Below are 20,227 nucleotides of genomic sequence, written 5' to 3'. Positions count from 1 at the left end.
AATGTTAAACATTTAATGTCATATTGCATCGGGTCTTTAAATGATTTAAGATGTATCTTTTTTTGTTTTTACTGGGCTTGTCAGCAATTGCAGTATAGAATATACCTGGAGTAAACTCATCTTGATATTGGGATCCCTGAGAGCCTTGAGAGCCTTTGGACCCCTGGGAACCCGGAGCAGATTTGGACAGTTGATTGCGGGTTTGGCGCTTTTCCTTCAAAATCCGCTGGAAATTAGCCATACGCTCTCTGTGAATGGCATCTGTGGACATTCCTGGATTTTCCTTGTCAAGAACGTTGATCTCTCTGATTGGACTTAACTGCACCTCCTCTGTACTGACCCCTGAGCCCGGGCAACACTCGTCCTGCCTTGCTGGACAACTGTCAGGTATTAAGGCCAGCTTGGAGGGCTCCCCATCTGTTGGAAATTCTCTGTTGTCCTCTGAAATGTCTCCAGATTGACATTTAGTCGGGGTGCAGGGAGAGATTGCTTCATGGGGTGATGCTTGAAGGGAGCATGACCTCTCCTCATGTGTCTCACCATAATCCACTTGGCCTGAAGCCTTACCCTGCTTCTTTGGGGCAAGCTGGGTAGGATTCTCTGTTGGACTGACCCCTGCCTCTGTGAGATCTGTTGTGCTCTGCTCCTCCTTCAGATCACTGGCTTCTCTGACAAGGGATTCAGGGGCTTCAGATTCACTATCATCTTTAACACCTTCAGGGCTGGTTCCTTCTAACTTTTTCAGAGCCCCTTTCAAAGCTGACCGGAAAGTTAATACAGCCTTGCTAAAAGTGGTCACGTTGACCCCAACATTAGGTGTCCTTGCTGGACTGTCAGGATCTATTTCGGAAGACTCTTGTGACAATGAATCTTCTGCTTCATCCCTGGAGATGGTGTGATCGGTCCACTCCTTGTCCAAACTGTCAGCAGACCCCAGATCAAGGGTGTCACAAGACGCACAGTCGTCGCACAGTGAATGTGATTGCAGGTAACCATCATCGCAGTCCGTCAACAGCACAGTAGAGCGACTCGGACTCATGGAGGGCTCACTGCCCAATTTGTTTGCGCAAGCATCCATGGTGTGATAACCAGAGCTACGGGAGTACGGGCAGTTTGCAGAACAGTCGCAGTCAAGGTTTTCTTCCTCGGTTGGTAGTCTGGGGGGCCTCCAGTCAAGCCTACTGGAAGAACTGGAAGGAGAGTTGTGCTGGTGTCCGAACAGCAACGCAAAATGCTCAGAGCTGTTGTGTGACGAATGACCCGGTGTGCTGCTTTGTGTCCCCTCTGTGGTGCACGTCCTCCAAAAACCGAGACCATTCTCAAGCTCCTCTCCGCTGTTCCCGCAAGAGCAAATGTCCTCCTCACTCCAAGCTCCTTCCCCACTGACGCTGTGCTGCATTTCATCAGAAGGCCACCCTTCATATTCGGTGTCGCCAGAGAGTAGGCTCGCTCCTGGGAAATTGGAACTGTGGCACGAGGACAAAGAGCTGGTGCTTTGGTAGTCATGGCCCCTATCCAAGTAGCCGGGGTCAGGTTTAGAAGGGCCGAGCATGCCCATGCTTGAACCATGCTGTGAGTTCTCATGGTCGGTTCGGTGTTGGGGAGTGACTCTCTCAACGTGCCAATCTTTAGGTGATCTGTGGGAAGGCAAACATCCGGAATCATCTCCGCATTTTCCGCGATGTAAAAGTGAATCAGTGTCGCTCCCTTGAAGAGATGTGATGGCGTTCTGTCTACCCAGGCTTCCTCGCCTGATGCGTGATGTTTCAGTGGCACGAGTAGGATGAGGTGCAGCTGAAGCTCCAGAGTAAAGCTCACCGATTTCACTGAGCACAGCATCAACACAACAAGATACTTCATCCACGGAGCCTCGCACAGATGTTAGATACTGCCTCAGGTCGGAAATTTCCTCCTGGATCTTGTTGATGCCTTTCAGCTCTTTAAGAATATGCTCCACAATGTTGCCAGAGGCTCCCTCTCCCGCCTCATCCTCCCTCTCCTTTTTCGCTTCGATGGTTCGGATCTTTTCAATAAGCCTGGGTAGAGTGTCCTCCACAGCCCCGATGCCATCCAGGCAAGCCGAAGTGCTGCTGTCAGCTTTGGTGCACATAGTTTCCACGGATGAGAGGTCATGAAGGGAGTCGTCCTCTGGTCCCTGCAGGCACTGCCGCAGCTTTCTGCGCAGGCTTTGGCCCCCTTTGGGACTCTGTGTTTTCTTCTCCTGCAGGTCTTGCCTCTTGGGCGACAGTGGGAGTGGCTCCGGTTTGTAGGGCTCATCCTGTCCACTGAGGTGTCCTCTGGGGAGCATCCCTGAGAAGTGGCACCGGCCGTCAGCTGTTGCTGCACTGGGACAACACAGTGCCTCAGTAACTCCTCCTCCTCCTCACGGTGGTGTACAGAATAGCGTAAGCAGATATTTTACACTTTAAATGGGCGAGTGCCTTTACTGAAAATACAAGCAGTAAGTTTGTTGAAAAAAACAGTTGAAACTAATCTACACTTGAATGTTAGGAATTTCATTTAGTTGCTTTGCCATGAAATAGTGATGAAAACAAACAATTTGAGCCAAAAAAAGTTTAGGCCTATCTAATGATTCAAACATTTGACAATGTGATCACTTGGTAACAAATAATGCTACAGTGGCTAAATACGGCTATAAAAGGTATTTGCTAATATTTGAGAGTCTACAGTATAGAAGTGGGATGGACAACATCTATAACTGACCTCTCAGCCAGCATGCAGCTGCCTACATCTCTATAATTGGGATGCTGTGGAAAGGCAGCTTGGTAATTAGGTAATAGCGAGATACTTTTCTCTAAGGCCATGTCACTCTTTCACACCCATACCAGGTGCATAGCTTGACTTAAAAACTAACCTTAAATATATCTGATGGCATAAATAATCATAACTGGCACATTGCAGAAACTGGCGTGGTATACATTTACATTAAAACCATTTGGGGGGAGTTTTCCTTGTGCCGGTTTAGCAATTATATGAATAGGTCTTACATGCTCCTTCCATTTAGTCACAACATATATCAGCGACATAAGCTTTGTCCATTGATCTTCGAAATAAAATAAAAAACCTTTTTCCAGGACCGTCACAGTATTTGCCTGCAGTAGTTAATTTTCTCTCCAAACTAAGACAAAGTATTTGCAATCCTAAGTTTCTATAGAGGTAATAAGTTATTAAGAAACTGCTTTTTATTTGATTAAATTGCATTGATAAACAAATATATTAAAATACAAGACTTACCTTATTCTGAAAAAATAAATCAAGGATAAATCAAGAACAACCTGTAGATGTCATGTTGAAAGATTAGGGTCGCTCAGCAGACCAGTAACAGCAACCTCCCAGTTTGTCTTCAAAATGTCTCCCGGGGTTATTATCAAAAGTGGTGCTTTGCCTCCATCACACCAGAAGATCTTCTCTAATTGACAGAGATGGACTCCTTCCTGCCACTGGAGCGGCAAGTGTGACAGCGGCAGACCCCGATCACACAGCAGTTCACTCTCGGTTAAGTAGCCATTGCTACTCCCCCTCCCAGCCTCCCCCTCACGCACTCTCTCCCCGCTCTCTCTCCTTCTGTCCTCTGGCAGTGGATTCCAGCACAAAGCTGATCCGAGGCAGCTCTCAGTCACATTTACTCCCTTTTCGATGTTTATACATCTGCCTTCTGATTGTTGGGATTATTTTCTTTCTATTCTTGTGAAAATAACCTCTGATTAATATATCTGTACCAATGGCTTACAAGCAGTTACTGTTTTTTCCTTGCTTATATCTAAATGTTAACTGGACAATTGATAAGAGGACGGTATTGCGGTTCTTGCAATGCGTCAATGGCTTAAAATAATTATTATTATTTCTCTCAGATATCAGTTTGTTTCGTTTATCTTTTTTTTTTTTAGGTGTATGAGAAAACTAGCCTCTCTTCATTTATTACCTTTCAATTGCTAGTTTCAAGTCTTTAAAATAGCCAAAATGCCATACTTGAGAACAGCAAACGATGAATGGTATTAGTATTGAAAAACTTACACTGCAAGCTAGTTTTCACTTCCTGTTCTGTACTTCCAGGAAACAAATATGGTAAATCTCATTTTGTCCTATTCCCTGTATTTTAAACGTAAATGCAAGGATGATTTAGTGTCTCTTTAAGCTTCTCTCTGTGATGACGTTCGTTCCAAATTGGCCTGTAATAAATGGCACTTAGACAGCTTTCACCTTGCTTTCTCGTTATACTCATGTCACTGACAACGTGAGTGCATGCAAACCAATTATTATAATGGAGCCAATCGAGGTTCTATACACTTTACTGCTGTGCTGTAAAAAGCTTAATCAAGGGTTAAAGTATAGAGATCATCATGTTTTTATTATGACTATTCCCTTAAGATTCCCCAGAGTGGATTCAAGACCTGATTTACCACACACATTCACCAGATTGGTATTCGGTTGTTCTGAGGCTACGTGGCATCCCATTTTGACACCAGCTGTCAAATCAGACGTGATGGTGATCACAACAATAGCATATGATTTCCTGTGTGTATAATGGTACTTTTTTAGAGGAAAGAGGGGCTTCAAATGTATTAAAATAATCATACAAACATCTCTTGCCATACATCCTTCCCTTTCATTAAACTGTTGAAATGAGAAGAGATGGTAGGGTGATATAGTCTTGTCCATGGACCACTGTTTATTGGCCCTTTAAGCATATCCCAAAAAAAGTCCCACTTTTTTTTTACAGACTCTGATAACGTACTCGGTGACAACTACTGAGTCACCATTGACAGTGGAACATGGACCCTGACACCATCTGCAAAGGCAAATTATAGGCCCCCGAAGCAGTGCATGATGGACGCTAGACAACAGAGCGACACTATACTTTAGCCACACAATCACAGTGCCATGTGAAGAGATACAATCCACCAACGAAGAGTATGACCCAGAGGGGGATGAGGCAGACACAGCCCATTTAAACTGAATTGTAAATGTAATGCTAACAAAATACTGGTATGGTATGGTAAGGCTGGATCCAAATGCTCTAATATTTGGTTATTTTGTTTGTTGGACACGGATTCTGTTCAATTTTAGTATTCAGATATATTTTTTTACCAATTTACCTTTAGCCCTCGGAATTAAAATGCTCTTTATTCAGTAACAAATAACATTAAGGACAGCTCTACACTATTATCTCACCTCTCTTCTGCTGGGCAGCTGCAGCACTGAGGAGCTAGATTATGAAATGTTTGCTGCAATTCATATTGGGGGGGTGAAACAAAAAAAAAATACCATTCTTCCTTAACTTGAAAGTGGTTTACGAGCGCTCTGTGCAGGTGCTGCATCCCAAGTTGTTCCACTGTTGTTGCCGAGAGGCTATCAAAACTTTGCCTGTGTACCACCCAGAATTAATAAGTGAAGACGTAAAACATCTTTAAACAGCATGTGCAATGACTTAAACAACCAACAAGGTCAAACTCAACCACTTTCATAGAACTGAAAATGCACATGTCTACATAGAAAAACAAAAAAAGGAAAGAACGTCAGAGTTCAGGAGGTGATGACAGATCAAACGTTGGTGGAGTAACTGAACCGCTGCCTACCTCCCTCAGTTGAACCCTCACTTTATTGATGACCTTCAACCAACGGACTCTGGATGGGGAAAATGGTAAAGGCGGCCCATCATCATGGAACCTGGGTTACATGGATTTCAGGACAGGGTTGCAGAAAGAGATGGAACAGATCCCTCAGTATCATCATTGGAGCATGTACATATCCAGGGTTGAATTCTGTGCGTAAAACATACCGGAGGAGTTTGGAGGGGCCCCGCTCTGCTGGTGGGTCCTTCACCAGGCTCCGTCCTACTTCAGAAGCCGGACCTTGCTTCTGCTGCTCACCGACAGTAGAATGTCCATTGGTGGCAGGATGTCCATTGCTGCGTGGTTGCCCATTTGTGGAGGGATGAAAGCTGGTACTGTGGTAGACGTGGAAGGACTCCTCCACTTCGGATCCTCCAGTGCTCTCCTGACCAGTCTCACTAAGCTGGGAGCTACTCTGGCTCAGGTTTCCGGATGATCCAAAGCGACTACTTTCCACTGGACTACAAAGGCGAGAGGAGTGAGGAAAATATTTATTGTCAGATTGTGTCAATTAAAATAGACTGGTGACAGATGATTTTATAAGGAAAGATAAGCAAGGATAGTTCAATAAAAAGTAGAAACTATAATTATCAGTTTTAATGCTATATAATACTAGAACGAACACAATAGTAGCTTGTTTGCAATCAAGGCACTAAAAATCACTGAAAATTAAGATGGAGGGCAGGAAATGAAGACCCTACATATGTCCTCCAGGCTTCCTACTATATGGCTTGCCAGATGAAAGGTGTATTGACAGTCTAAAGTTTTTGCCCGGTTAGCTCGCATCGCTGAAAACAAATCCCTAGGCAGCTAAAAAGTTTTCTCCCACCTACAAAGAATGACAATCTCCATGTTCTGTGTTTGTCCATTTTAATTGACTACATAGTTGGCAAATAATTCTCCTCTAACTGTTAACAGCGCAAACCATAGACATTATTGCTGGAGTATTGAACCTGCCTCCAGTTGCCTGCCCTCCATCTGAAAAGATGTGACTGCAAACAACCTATTAGGCTTTGAGCTGTTTTATGCCCCTCCCATCTACCCCTCCCATCTACCTGTACACACCACGTTATAACCTAAAAAGAGTTGGCATTATACCCTGCATAAACAGTGAGAAACTGTAATTTCATAACTGTTGTCATTTTTGAGGGACAGAAGGCAGATTAGCTAAATATCTTAAAAGTAACTTAAATAATTGTGACCACATACAATAAAAAATAAAGTAGAATTCCTTGATGAAACAAAATTTACATTATTTTTAATGTTGCAAGTGTTTGTGTCACATTTGAGCTGATAAATATCCTAACAAGCTATAGGAGTGAAAACTTGCCAAATTCACCAAGATATTTGCATTTATTGATGATGATACTAAATAATTGACAGGTGCAGAACTAAGACCACTCCAATAGAAAATAATCATTGGAAGATGAAGTTCAGGTGAACAAGAAAATCAGTATCAACGGAGTAATTCAAGATATTGCCTCGCTTTAATTTAATAACTAGAATGATGAATTATATATATATCTATATGATGAATATAACTAATAATAATAATATATTCAATTATGATACTTTGAGTACATAAATATGGAAATTTTGTTTTGGAATTCTGTTTAGAAAATGACAATGATGCACACAAAATATCTATATTACAGAAGACAAACACACACACATTGTCCTAAAGGCCACGACACAGTTATACATACACTGAAGCTAAACGTGAGATTGAATAAAATTATATTGATCTAGTGATGATGGATTGCACAGCTGAAAAGGGAATACATTTTTTTTCCCAAAACGTCAAGGCATCATAAATGGTGAAAGGGAATGCCATTTATTATGCTTCTACTAGCCTTTTTGCATTCAATAGATCCTTCTTGGACTGGCTGTCCAGCTGCACTTCTGAGGTAGGACCTGCAGACGGGTATGTTTCTACAAGCCCTTCCTTCTCTTTTGGGGTCAGGGATGCTGAAGGATCTACTTCAGGAGCAGTGACGCAAATCTGGGGGTTTGCTATATCATCAGTGCAACCTACCGATTCATTATTTTGGGCATCGGATGTTGGAACCTTTTGTACAGTATGTGTTTGAGCATTTGGAGGCTTGTTGTTAGTTTTAGGTTGAGATGTTATAACTGGATCAGCCTGTTGCTTAGGAGGCTCTGGCTGCCAAGGAAAACTTAGTTTTGTTCCAAATATTGAAGTGGTAGCTGGCTCTTGTTTTCCAACAACAGGTTTTTCCTCTTGAAATAGGCCTCCGGAAAAGGTTTTTAATCCTGAAAACAGACCACTTACTCCGTCAGTTTGAGGCACTGATGGACCTCCTGATGACATTGTTGGGGAAAATAGGGATCCAAGAGACTTCCCTGTATCACTCTGTGTTGATATAAAACCAAAAAGAGACTTAGCTTGAGGTGCCTCTGCGTTGTTGGGCAACTGATTGACTGGAGATGCTATATTAGTTATTGCCTCCCTATTATCAGGTGGCACTGATCTGTCACTTTCTTTACTCTGAAGGTCTCCTTTAATGACAATAGGCTTCTCATGTATCGTTTCTGCCTCATAAGCATGCGTTTTTTCTTCCGTTTTTTCCACTTGATGGGTGAGTTCACCTGTAGTGCTTTTTTCTGTAGATAATTGATCATTATCTTGTAAGGTTGAGTCCGCTATCTTATTCAAGCTAGTCTTGGAGTCACATGGTGCCCCTTTTGGTGGCACACTTTCATTCTTGATCTGTGACGAGGGTGTAGTTCCTGGCAATAGCTTAGGCTCAGCTGGCATTTGTTCAGATGGCTTAGGTGTTTGTCCCATACCCCCAAATAAAGATCCACCAATGCCCCCAAGTATTGATGCTCCAGTCTGTGATCCTGCAGTCTGAGCAGTGACTCCTCCAAACATTCCTCCAAGTATTGAACCGCCAGGCTGGGCTGTTGCTGCAGATCCTCCAAACATCCCACCCAGTACCGATCCACCAGCCTGGGGACCCGCGGACCTGGCAGGGGATCCTCCTCCAAACATCCCGCCTAATAATGACCCTCCAGTGTTGGGGGCAGTGGTTTGAGCTCCAGACTGAGGAGAAGACCCCTTAAATAAACCTCCCAATAATGATCCACCGGTCTGAGGAGCTGCAGTGTCTGTGTTGGACCCTCCAAAGATACCTCCCAATAGGGGCGCTTCACTCTGAACAGTACCAGCTGGAGGGGTAATTCCTCCAAGTCCAAAAAATGAGCTCTTCTGCTGTTGCTGAGGACCTTCAGTAGGAGGACCAGTTGGTTTGAAAAGGGATGACATAAAGCCTGAAACTGTATCTGCTGCTGAGTCACCAATAGATTTATCTGGCTCTGGAGGATTTTGTTGTCCCTGTACAACACTACTTGGTGACGTTCCCTCTACTGTGGGAGCTATTTTATCTTGACGTGACGGGCCACTCAAACGTTCTTGTGCTGCAAGTGGTTTTGCTTGTTCATTGATTTCAGATTCTTGACACTGATTATCTTTAGCTAAGGGAGTTGGCTTGTCAGCATCTTGGCAATTCACTTTTTCTACGACATTGTGGCCAGTTTTGGCTAGGCTTGGTTCAAGAAACTGGACTTTACCATCAGGTCCTTGTAGTGTTACTGTCTGCTCTTTGCTTTTGGTAGCTGAATCGATTACACACATTTCCGGACTAGTCAGAGCTGGACTAGTTTTACTGTCATCACTGGGTTTTGGTAGAACAGTTGTACTTGAAGTGGCGTCATCATTTGATATTGGTGTGGCTGCTGTAGTGGGTGTTGGGGGGGGGACAGATATTCCAATAGAAGGCAAACTTTTATCAGGTATCTCATGAGCTGAAGCACCAGGTAAAATTCCACCCAGAGGAGATGTACTAGTCTGCGCTGTAGCTATTTGAGAAGATGGTACTTCCAAAATACAGCTGCTCTTTGAGGGTGCAGAAGTTTGGTTTTCAGTCCTTCCAAACAATCCACCAAATGAACCACTAGTCTGAGGCATTGTTGAAGCTGCTGATCCTCCAAAAATCCCACCCAAAATAGACCCTGTTGTTTGAGATCCAGCCGCCTGAGGAGCAGATCCACCAAAAAAGCCTCCAAATAGGGATGCCCCTGACTGTGGACCTGCTGTCGGAGGAGCAGATACTCCAGGCTTATTGGGAGCAGCTTGGGGAGCCGCCTGCGGAACAGACCCTCCAAAAAAACTGCCTAATAATGACCCACCTGTTTGAGAAGCTGGTGTTTGGGTTGAAGACCCTCCAAACATTGCCCCTAATAGAGAACTTCCAGGTTGCGGAGAGGATTGAGCGACAGAATCTCCCAACAGAGAGAACAAACCTGTAGCTGGTGGGTCCTTGGGGCCTGAAGATACAGGGTCAGAACAGTGGCCAGCACTAGGTTTCGTGCTGGGGCCAGATAATAATGAAATCAAACCTGTACCTGTGCTGTCTGAAAAGAATGCTGTATTTGAGGATGGAACTTGTGTGCCCGATTCACTGATTGTAGACATAAGGCCAGAAGCTGGTGGTTCTTTAGTAAGAGCAGGGTCTTTGGTTGCACAGTCCATGCCTGTTTGCTTTTGCATAGCGTCATATTCAGAGTTTGGCTCCATACATACAATATCAGTGCCTTTAATATTGGAATCTTGTATATATTCTGTAGTCGTTCCAGTGGGTGAGCTAACACTCACGTCACTTACTATTTCACGGTCAGCTGCTGTCACTGGGACATGGCTACTGGAAATGGATGGCATTTGGGGAGAACATTGTGCTGATCGTGGCTCTTTAGTATCAGTAACAACAGAGGGTGATGAATAAGGAGTTTGTTGTGGAGGTGACACAAGATCATTACAAACAGTGCGTATATTCTTTACAGGTTCTTTTGGTGCTGCAGTTACTGGGGGACTTGAGACATTTGAACGTCCACTAGTTTCTGGTGTTTGAGGAGTACTGGGGCCACTAAACATCGAAAACAATGTTTTTCTTGGACTTTCACTAGAGGTAGACAAGCCACCCAATATTCCCCCAAGAACAGAGGTGGGTACCTGCCCTTGTGCATGTGGTTTAGATTGGGTCTGAGCTTCCCCTTGTGGTTGAGTTTTTGACTGGGGTACTCTTTGTTGATTTGACGATGTTGGTGGCTGAGGTTGTGGAGGACTGGGATCACTGAACATTGAAAACAGTCCCTTTCTTGGGATATCAGTTGAACCGGACGATCCAGGAAGGATCCCCCCTAGAAGAGATCCCGTTTGGGCTTGCTGCTGGCTACTGGGACCACCAAACATGGAAAGGAACCCAGTATTAGGAGGGTCTTTTGGAGGAGCAGTTCCTTGTTGTTGTACATCAGCAGCATTGGTTTGAGGGGCAGAATGAGGAGGACTAGATCCTCCAAACATAGAAAACAAACTTTTACCGAGTGATTCCTGCTGAGGAGATTGTGGAGCTGTACTTGGTGGATGTCCTTGAGGCGAGGACCCAGCTTTAGGTGCAGCTTGTGTGGGAGTTGGCCCACTAAAAATTGATAATATACTCTTACCGAGAGATTCTTCTTGTGGAGCTGTATCGGATGCAGCTGATTGAGGTGTGGGTCCAGTTTGAGTGACTGCTGTTGATCCGGCAAGCATGTCTCCAATAGAAAATCCAAACAGTCCACCAGATGGTTTAGTTCCTCCTTCTGGTTTAATCTGTTCTATAGAGGGCGTAGTGTCTGATCGGGATGTAGTAGGGCCTGTAGAAGAACTGGGGGTAAATGATTGGGATTGACTTTTATTTGGGGGTTGGCTCTGCACAGGTTGATACGTACCACTTTGATCCGTTGTTCGTTGTCTCTGTATACCTTTGGGTCTAGATGCAGATTTTAATGAGCCCTCTGTAACACTAGGTTTCATTTGCGGCTTCTGGGGTGGAGAGGGCTCTGTGCCAAACAGGCTGCTAATTGATCCAAAGAGATTTGACACTCCTGTAGCCTCTTTATTTGTAGGAGCACTCCCTGGTGAGGAAACTGTACTGCCAGTTTTGCTCTGTTCATTTGAAGATATTTGAGATAACTTTTGTGAATCTATCACAGGTTCTTCTATTCCCACTGCAGATTTCAGAAAGTTCATGAAGCCTGGTTGTTGTTCGGATGGTTTATCAACTGGTATATCCACTGGCTTACCAGCTGTAATTTGTCCACGTTTAAAAAGAGATTCTTCTGATCCTGAAGGCACTGTTACAATTGGCTGGGTTTGTGGGGTTGCTTGTTGTACCAAGGTAGCCTGACGCAAAAGCTTAGGTTTTTGTGAAGCTGTATGGGATTGAATTGACTGCTGAGTCGCTTGAGCAGTCGCATTTACTGTGGGTAAAATTCTTCTCTGTGTGGTAGCTGGCCCCTGCTTTTGTTGATTAACAATTAAATCCGTCTGTGTCGCATCAGCAGGAGATTCCTCTTTGATTATTTTTGACTTCAGACTTTGAAAACCTGACGTAAGAATGTTCTTTGCATTTTTGTCAGGGGCTTTATCACTTGAGGCTATATTAGTTTTGTTGAACTCTGCCTGAGATGTTTTTCCCACAAAAGAAGATATGAGGGTAGAAATCTTGTTGACCTGACGATTAGGTTGTTCCTCACCTGGAAATACCCTTTCCCTCCATTCCTTTTCTGATACATCATCTACATGCTTCACTGTAACCCCAGTGGATGACCATCGCCGTTGACAAGGGTTGTAACAGTTGTGAAGTGGCTGCTGATCTGAAATTGCAGTTGGAGTAGAGTTCAGGGAAACTGCAACCTTTTGAGCAAGAAATGTCTTAATTTCCGGGTTGTTCCAACAAGGGCCAATGGGGTCTTTATTATGACAGGAAAGGTCAATAACGTCCGTGTATTGGTCTTCGTAGATGTAACTGGGAAGTCTTGGATCCATCCTGACTTTGTTTAATCTGTACGATGTGAAATCTACACCTGGTTGCCCTTGTGACTGAAATGAATTTTCAAACATTTCAGAGAACTGCTCAAGATTTAAATTCATGATCTGATTTCCTTTTCTATAAGCTGCGGACAAATCTAAGGGTGAATTAAGAAGTTGAGAATCACTATGCTCCTGACCAGGTAGCCAAAGAAGCTCATCCTCATTGTAAAGTGCAATTTTAAAGCCACATACTAAAACCATTTCACTTTGCAGCCAAGCACTCGGACAACCATCTAACTTCTGTGCATTTCCCCAAGACTCACTTTCAGGGGCACATGCATACACATATTCACCTGCTGCATCTGTAAGCAAGGCATAAATGTACTCATGATCTGTGTAAACAAAGTAGCCACAATCACCATCTTCTGCTGGCCACCACATTCCTTGCTCTAAAAGTGCAAGCCACTGCTGATACCATTCAGTGTCTTCGAGATACGAATCTTCGGTCTGAGTTTTTGGGCGATAGCTTGAATCTATTGGTCTGTTCAAATTAAACTGACTTCGATGGAGCATGCCATCAGGATGAACATTTTGTAGGACTGCATTATCCATTCCGTATTGCCAGTTTGCCGAAAAGGATAAGCTCGGTGCAGTCTCCTCGTAATAACCTTCGTGGTATGAAACCCCATTCAAGCTGTATGTGCTGCCATCATTAAACGAGTGCCATTTCCCAAACCGTGCATTACTTTGTTTATTAGTTAAATTTAATGCGCCCTCTTTGTTCGGTGAATAGTCTAGGTTTCCCAAGTCTTCGTGGCTGTTCCATAATCTCCTCCTGGGATTGTCATTATTGTGTCCGTCAAACTGACATGGTGGAATTTGTTCTTGGCAAATGACACCTTGCCATGGCGTGGAGGAGTCAAATGGCTGATGTGTTGTTGTTGAGCTGTAGGGAAGAGCAGATGTCGGTAATGAGCCACCTTCACAGCTCTGTCTATACACTTGATTTTCTTCCTGGAATTGATAATTCTGTGACTCATTCTGGAAAGACTGCCAGAGAGCACTTTCACGGATCCAACGGTCTTCATCATATGAGGGACTTGTTCCATAAGGGGACAACTGACCCTGGTAAGGATTATGCTGTGTTGCTCCATACAAGGAGGAGGTGCTTCCCCAAATGTATGGCGGCATGGCCATTGCTGAGGAAGGTGTAGGGCTTTGTAAAAGGGAATGGATACTTCCTGTACTAAAAGCCAATGGGTGAACTGATTGAAGTGAGTTGGGATAATATAACTGGGATAAATTACCTGTGCTAATTGAAGAGTATGGTGCCTGACTTTGAAGAGATCTTGCAAAAGTAGCAGATGTTCTTAAGTCTAGACCCTCGGTACCTACTGAGAGAGGGGCATTGATGAAAGCATGCCTGCTCCGTCTTGGATTAAGAGAATCTCGAACAACTCTTGTACAGCTGTCCCTTCCAAAGTCTGGGGGACCACTAGACTTTAATATGCCTGAATTTAGAGGCATCTCTTGCTGTGTAATCTGACCGGTTTCTAGTTGTTTATGGGTACAAGGGTCCTCTGTAACATGTTTGCTAAACAGGCCAGATAAGAACCCTTGTTGGGCAGCTCGTGGACTCCTCTTCTCTTTCTCTGCATGTTCATGTGAGGATTGTTGTGTTACATTAGTGGGAAATTCGGTTTGTAGTGGTGTCTTTACTGTAACTGCGTAATTATTGGATTCCTCAGGCAGTGATTTTCCTGTACTTGTTTGGCAGGTTGTGTGGACGTTTTCAGAGGATTTGGTTAACTTGTTAAACAACCCAGAGAGCATTCCAGATTGAGCTGGCGGTTCCACTTGTGCTGCAGTGGTCTGACTGTTTGGCACTTTGATATGTTGTTGTGTTTCATGGATGATTTGGGGCTGTTGCTGTTGAGCTGTATTTTCCTGAGAAGATTTAAATAGTCCAGAGAGTAGACCACTTGCTTGAGTAGTTTTCTGTGTTGAGCTATTTTGTGGTATATTTTGGTCAGAAATTGGGACATCCCTTGCTCTTGATTGCTCATAGCTGGATCTACTTGGCAGAATTCCGTGCTGTTGAGCGGATGGCTGCTGTTGTGCATTTATGTCGTCTGCTGAAGCAAATTTAAAAAGACCAGATAAAACACCACTTTGTTGAGATGGTGTTTGTTGGAGTGGAACCGTTTGTTGTCGAGCAATACCTGGTTTACTCATCTCAAGTTGGCCAACTTGCTGTCCTGATGCTCTGTTCCTGAAAGGATGTCCCTGGTTTGGCACCTGGCTGAAACTCTGTTGATTGTGTTGAGCATTGCTTTGTTGATGCGGAACGGTTTGGGTGGTTGAGACATTTTCAGAAGATGCAAATTTTAGCAAGCCGGACAACAAGCCCTTTTGTTGGGTTTCATCGGACGTCTGCTGCTGACGAGAATTATTTCCAGTGATGTTCCAACACTTTTCAGCTTCAGCAGGCTGTACATTTTGTGGCAAATTTTCTGTGGATGAAAATTTCAATAATCCGGAGACAAGACCCCCAATCCGTGGTACAGAATAACTTTGTTGTGGGGAAGGTTGATTTGGAAATTGGGAGGAACTACTGCTCCTGGGTGGTTGATTGCTGGGGGAAGCCTGCTGTGGCAAATTGCCAGATAGGTCACTGGTAGAGCCAAATTTAAGAAGTCCAGATAGAAGTCCTTGTTTGGGTTGATTAGAACCCATGTGAGAGATATCCTCACCCGAGCTCCCTTTGAAAAGGCCTGTCAAAAAATTGGATTCAGGCTGACTGGGTGCTTGATGCTGCATCCCATGGGGGTATGCTATTGGTTGCTGAATTGCGTTTTGTTCATGTGTGACAGATGACACTTGGCTGTTTTGAATTTGCTGGTCTGAACCAAAGGGAGCAGAGGTAGGATTAAATAGACTGGAAAACCATCCTTTCTCAGTGTTTTCCTGGGTCACACCGGGATTGGCTGTCAATGCGGTGGTTGTTGCTGAAGTTGAATCCTGATACGATTGCACAGGATTCTGTGTGTTGATGGAGGCCCTAACATTTTCATTGGATGTTAACTTTAGAAAACCAGAGAGCATCCCTCCCTCTGATTTAGGACACTCCTGTGCGGAGATATTTTCAGAGGAGAGGAAAGGACGGTTGATCATACTGCTGCATGATGGCTCGTCCACTGGTTTCTCTACTCGGAGACCCTCTGCAGATCTAAACACTGGATAAACTGCCACAGGGGGAGCTCCCTGAGGTGGAAAAGGGACAGCAGATGTGATCAATGAACCGAATGACTTCTTGAAAGGGCTAAAGAATCCAGCGTTTGCGGATTGCGCTTGGCCTGTCAACCTGGCTGGAATAGGCCCATTTCCTTTTTCGAAAATGGTCGGATTTTCTCTACTATACAAATTTTGATCGTGTTTTTCACCCATATATTTTTCTTGCGGAGTACTTATCAATTTTTCAGATTTTCTTTTTCCTTCTTCAGTCACTGCCTGGCGAAAACATTTCTCATCCAATTGTGTATGGCCTTGAGAATACGCACACTCTGGTGTCTGTTTAGCTGAGTTCTCATTATCGCCTGCTGAAAAAAGCTTTAAAGGATTTAATTTTCCCAAGACAGAGTTACCTGGAGCACTTTGAGGTCTTGTTTCAAACGTCTGTTCTTTTGTATTTGTTTCAGTCTGAATCCATTTTGGATCTTTTGTTTCTTGACCTTGCGTCTTGGCTTCATGTGGTGGCTGACTAGGCAACAAACTGATTGACTTGTCATGACAATTTTCTACTGGAGAGACAACTGCTACGGGAGCCGAGCTATTCGATTTAGGAATAAATGAGAACAGTTTTGTTAGTCCCGATTGGCTGGAAGGTTGAGCAGATGCTGCTTGTGGAGACGGGACTGGCTGTTTGGATCCAACTCCCACTCTGTCAGTGAGAGAACTAAATAATGAGCTCATGGCACTTTTTACTCCAGAAATACCCGGGTCAGGAGGGGGGCGTGGTTGGGTGTCTCCTGGGGGATCTTTTGATAAACTGTTTTGGTCCTCACCCAAAGAATCCGTTCTATAGCTACCCAGAGACGATAGCCTTGATTTGTTGGATTTAGGAAGGGAACCATACCTGCTAATCTCCTCTTCTTTTTCAGCAAGGTATTCCGAAACAGTTTCAACGAGACACTGAAGCTCATCCATTGGGTCTACATATTCATCACTTGGTTCTTCTACAGGAGAGAGCATTGCCTCTGAAGCCCATCCTCCAAGTTTAGCTTTGCCACACTTACGCAGGCCCTGACAATTCTCTATGTAACTGGAGTAAGAAGATCTGTCTTTGTAATGCCTTGCGTTATCTGGTTGAAAATCTTCTGCTATGAAGGCAACGTCATCAATGTCCTCCTCTACTCCAATGGGGTAGTGCAGATTCTCATGGTTTTCTAAATCAAAATCAAACTTTGCTCTCCTACGAGAGTCTTGCTCTTTTTTATATGCCACATAATTCTCAAAAGTGTGATCCAGCTCGTTTTTTGCCCACATCCTTGTCTTGTGGAGAAGCGCATTTTGGTTTGGCCTAAGACATGGGGTCATACGCTCCTCCTCCTCCTGCAGCTCAACGACCTGCCGCATGAACAGCTCCCCCCTCTTCTCACGGAGGACTGCAAGGTCAGAAGGAACAGCCTCTTTCCTCATTTTGTCTCCCTCTGTACAGAGCAATCCCCCTGGGTCTCTTATCTTTTTCTTTCGCCGCCGATCAATAGTGTCATAGCCCTCAGGGTAGATAGGGGGCTGAACACCACTGGGTTGTGAATTCAATCGGCTTGAGGTATGTGACGTCTCAGGCTTGTGTCTCCCCATTCGAAGGATAATGTCATCTTCCCGATCATCAATGAAGTCACTCAGCTGGGGCTTACCACGCCCTTTGTATTTTTTTTCCCAATCTTCAACGCCCATGCCAGAATCTACAGGTATAATTCGCACCCTTCCTTTCTGGTTCAATGATCTAATTTAGGTTAAGTAACGGATTTAGCAGAGGGGTGGGAAAGGATTCAGGGACAGAAAAGAAACAAACAAAGAAGAAAAAGTGCAAACAAAAGTTAAGCAGAATGATAAATGAAGCAGAACGATAAAACAAATTCAAGGCAAGAAACACCTCATTCAGATGTGTAGACACAAATTGCTTGGTTGTTAATGTTGCAAGACTATAAAAACATTAACATATACGGCATGCTAAATAATATCAGTTCATCTTTTAAGGTTTTGGGATACCTCCAAGTCCTTAGAAAGCAAAGCCAGACTAAAATATTGCAGCAAAAGAAAAGGAGAATCTGCCTGAAAAATACTGTAATAAAATAAAACCCAGAGTATTTGTGTGTGCTGATGTCTGCAGTTGCCTCTGTGAAATTCTTTGTAAATCCCTACAGCAGCAGTCATGCTTATCCTCATGAGGAAGGCTACAGTAATTCACCCCAACATGGCGCAGCACTGAACGAGTTCTCAATCAGCAAACAAATATGTGTGTGTTGGTCACCGAGGGATAACCAGTTTTATGGGCCGACCAAGTTCAGAGCCTTTCTAACTACTGAACTTTAACCAACACAACAGACACCCTAAAGGCACAAAAAAACACCAACAATGAGCTTTCCCTGGCTGTATTCCAAATTATCCGGATCAACTTCCTATCTGTCCACACAGGCAGATTTGCAGCAGTCTCACTGGCACACACGGACTCCATGACAATCCATGAAAGCACAAGAGACCATTTGTCTTACTGGCCAGAATTGGCCTCAAATAGCTGTGTAGTGGTAATATAAATCACAAAAACAATGTATTATTATTTATACAGCAATAGCACTAATAGTTTCTTTGCCTCAAAAGTTCCTAAATATAACATTGTGTTTTTATTGAATATAAATAATCACCAGTAACCACAGACACTCGTGTGGCCATTACAACTACATTGTGACTTCAGTCACACAAGTAGTCTAACACGCCTTGTGACTTGCAAGTGAGTGGACAAAAACAATACTGAATGAATGCCCTCCAGGGTGTGACCAAATCCACTTCCTCTCCACAGAACAGACCCATCCTGCTGGTTTGCAGCAGCGAAATGAACCACCTACTATAGCGCACTGGAAAGCCAGCTAACAGTGAAAAATAAAAATATGAAGCTTTACTTGGATTCTTTGTCATGCAAACTAAGACATCAAATTGGACACGGACGATAATTAAAACGACTCCTCCTGCCACGGTGATCTGTCTTACAGAGGGAGAAAGATACATTTTCCATTTGATTGACAAGTCATCATTGGTTGCATTTTTTAACTGCTTGCCTGCTTTTGCAGTTTACATATTGCGACTGGCTACCTGGGTCCCCTCTGGTCCCTGCAGTCCAGATCCAAACTGTGGATCGAGTCTGTGCAGGAGTCCAGGTGCTGCTGCTGCTGCTGCTGCTGGTGGTGGTGGTGCTGCTGCTGCTGCTGCCCCCGGTGCCCCATGGGATACTGGTGCATGGAGGAGTTGGGTTGGGCTGTTGTGTGGTAGCGCGGGGGCAGACTGTTGCTCGTCTCGCTGCGGTAGTCGCTGTCTCGGTCGTCCACAGCGCTGTCCTGGTCATCCAGAGCTGTGACAGGGAGACAGGTTGCGCTCAACAATCGGGTCTTTCCTGACCCTTGAGTGGGTTTCATGTGGTATTTAAACAAATCGCTCCCTCATACTTAAAAGCAAAGTCTAGCAGCATAAAAAACAACAACTTCAGCTTCTTGGGGTATAGAGGGGCAAAGGTGGAGAACCTTTAAAGTCACTTATGCATACAAGCTCCCCTGCTAAATAGAAGACATTGAACTGCTATTAATCAGTGTTTTCCCGTAGAGGCTGTTGCGGTAAACTTTGATAGCTTCAGTTTTGTATAATTTGGCCGTCTTGTGTCATTCTGCAAGAATACTGACTCAATGTCTACATCAACTGCAGTTCGAACACAAGAAATAACTTCATAGAATTCTGATGTGGCAAAATACAGACGGGACACTTTGAAACCGACGCACACGGCCACCACAGAGTGACCTTGCCGACCTTAATCATTCCACTGAGGAAACTTGTCTCAGGAGCAGGTAGGCCACATGCTGGAGGGGACAGCACAGTTTATCTTTTCAATGGAAGAGGGCCAAGGATGAACTGATTGCGCTGATATCACTTGGAAGGGCAAAAGTTGTCAGGGTGATGTGCACCATGAGCACAGTTTAGCAAAGACTGCCACCTGTCAGGTTGGTGACTTCCCTTTACCATACGTGATGGGCTCCCGTTGTTACAGGTATTGCGAGTTATATCTTAATAAGGTTGATTTTGGTATTATCGTTGGATTCAAGTCTTTCTAAAAACAAGCATGGATATCAGGGTGCGGAAAAAAACCTTGCCTTTTTCTGGGATGAGTCCTAAACCAATAATTTACCGATAAAGTATAAATAGGTTATTAGAATTATATGACATTGGCACAGAGCGTAAGGAGGAAAAATGCGAAAGCAGGGATTTTAAGTGAATAAAAAAACAAAAAAGGGCAAAGGTGGAATTAAGGGAATCATTGAGGAAAATAACATGCTAGAGGGTAAATGCTTGGAAGCCTTATTGATTACACGTGACGGAGTACGGTGAGACATGCAGAGGGCACTAAGGGTTGGCCATGGGGAAGTTGGAGGGGAGGGGGGGGGGTTATCAAACT

The 20,227-nt window shown here is 44.1% G+C and overlaps 1 protein-coding gene across 7 annotated transcripts in view; it reads right to left on the bottom strand.

Moving 5' to 3' along the window:
- LOC119226751 (protein unc-13 homolog B-like) overlaps positions 1–20,227 on the bottom strand; it is a 51,603-nt gene that overhangs the window by 16,265 nt on the left and 15,111 nt on the right. For 4 of the 7 annotated variants that reach the window (XM_062558794.1, XM_062558795.1, XM_062558796.1 and 1 more), the window contains exons 1-2: positions 3,256–3,553; positions 106–2,345 (exon numbers count right to left, since the gene is read on the bottom strand). In XM_062558794.1, coding sequence (XP_062414778.1) covers positions 106–2,308 — 2,203 coding nt within the window. In that variant the 5' untranslated portion in view covers positions 2,309–2,345; positions 3,256–3,553. Of the gene's footprint in view, positions 1–105; positions 2,503–3,255; positions 3,554–5,597; positions 5,689–5,800; positions 6,095–18,879; positions 19,136–20,227 lie in introns of those variants that run through there. The other 3 variants (XM_062558798.1, XM_062558799.1, XM_062558793.1) reach the window with 2 other exon arrangements.

Source organism: Pungitius pungitius, chromosome 18 (assembly GCF_949316345.1).
Source record: "Pungitius pungitius chromosome 18, fPunPun2.1, whole genome shotgun sequence".
In the NCBI taxonomy this organism is placed as follows: Eukaryota; Metazoa; Chordata; class Actinopteri; order Perciformes; family Gasterosteidae; genus Pungitius; species Pungitius pungitius.
The sequence above is the reverse complement of the archived record's forward strand: the minus strand, read 5'-3'. Positions and strand labels throughout refer to the sequence as shown.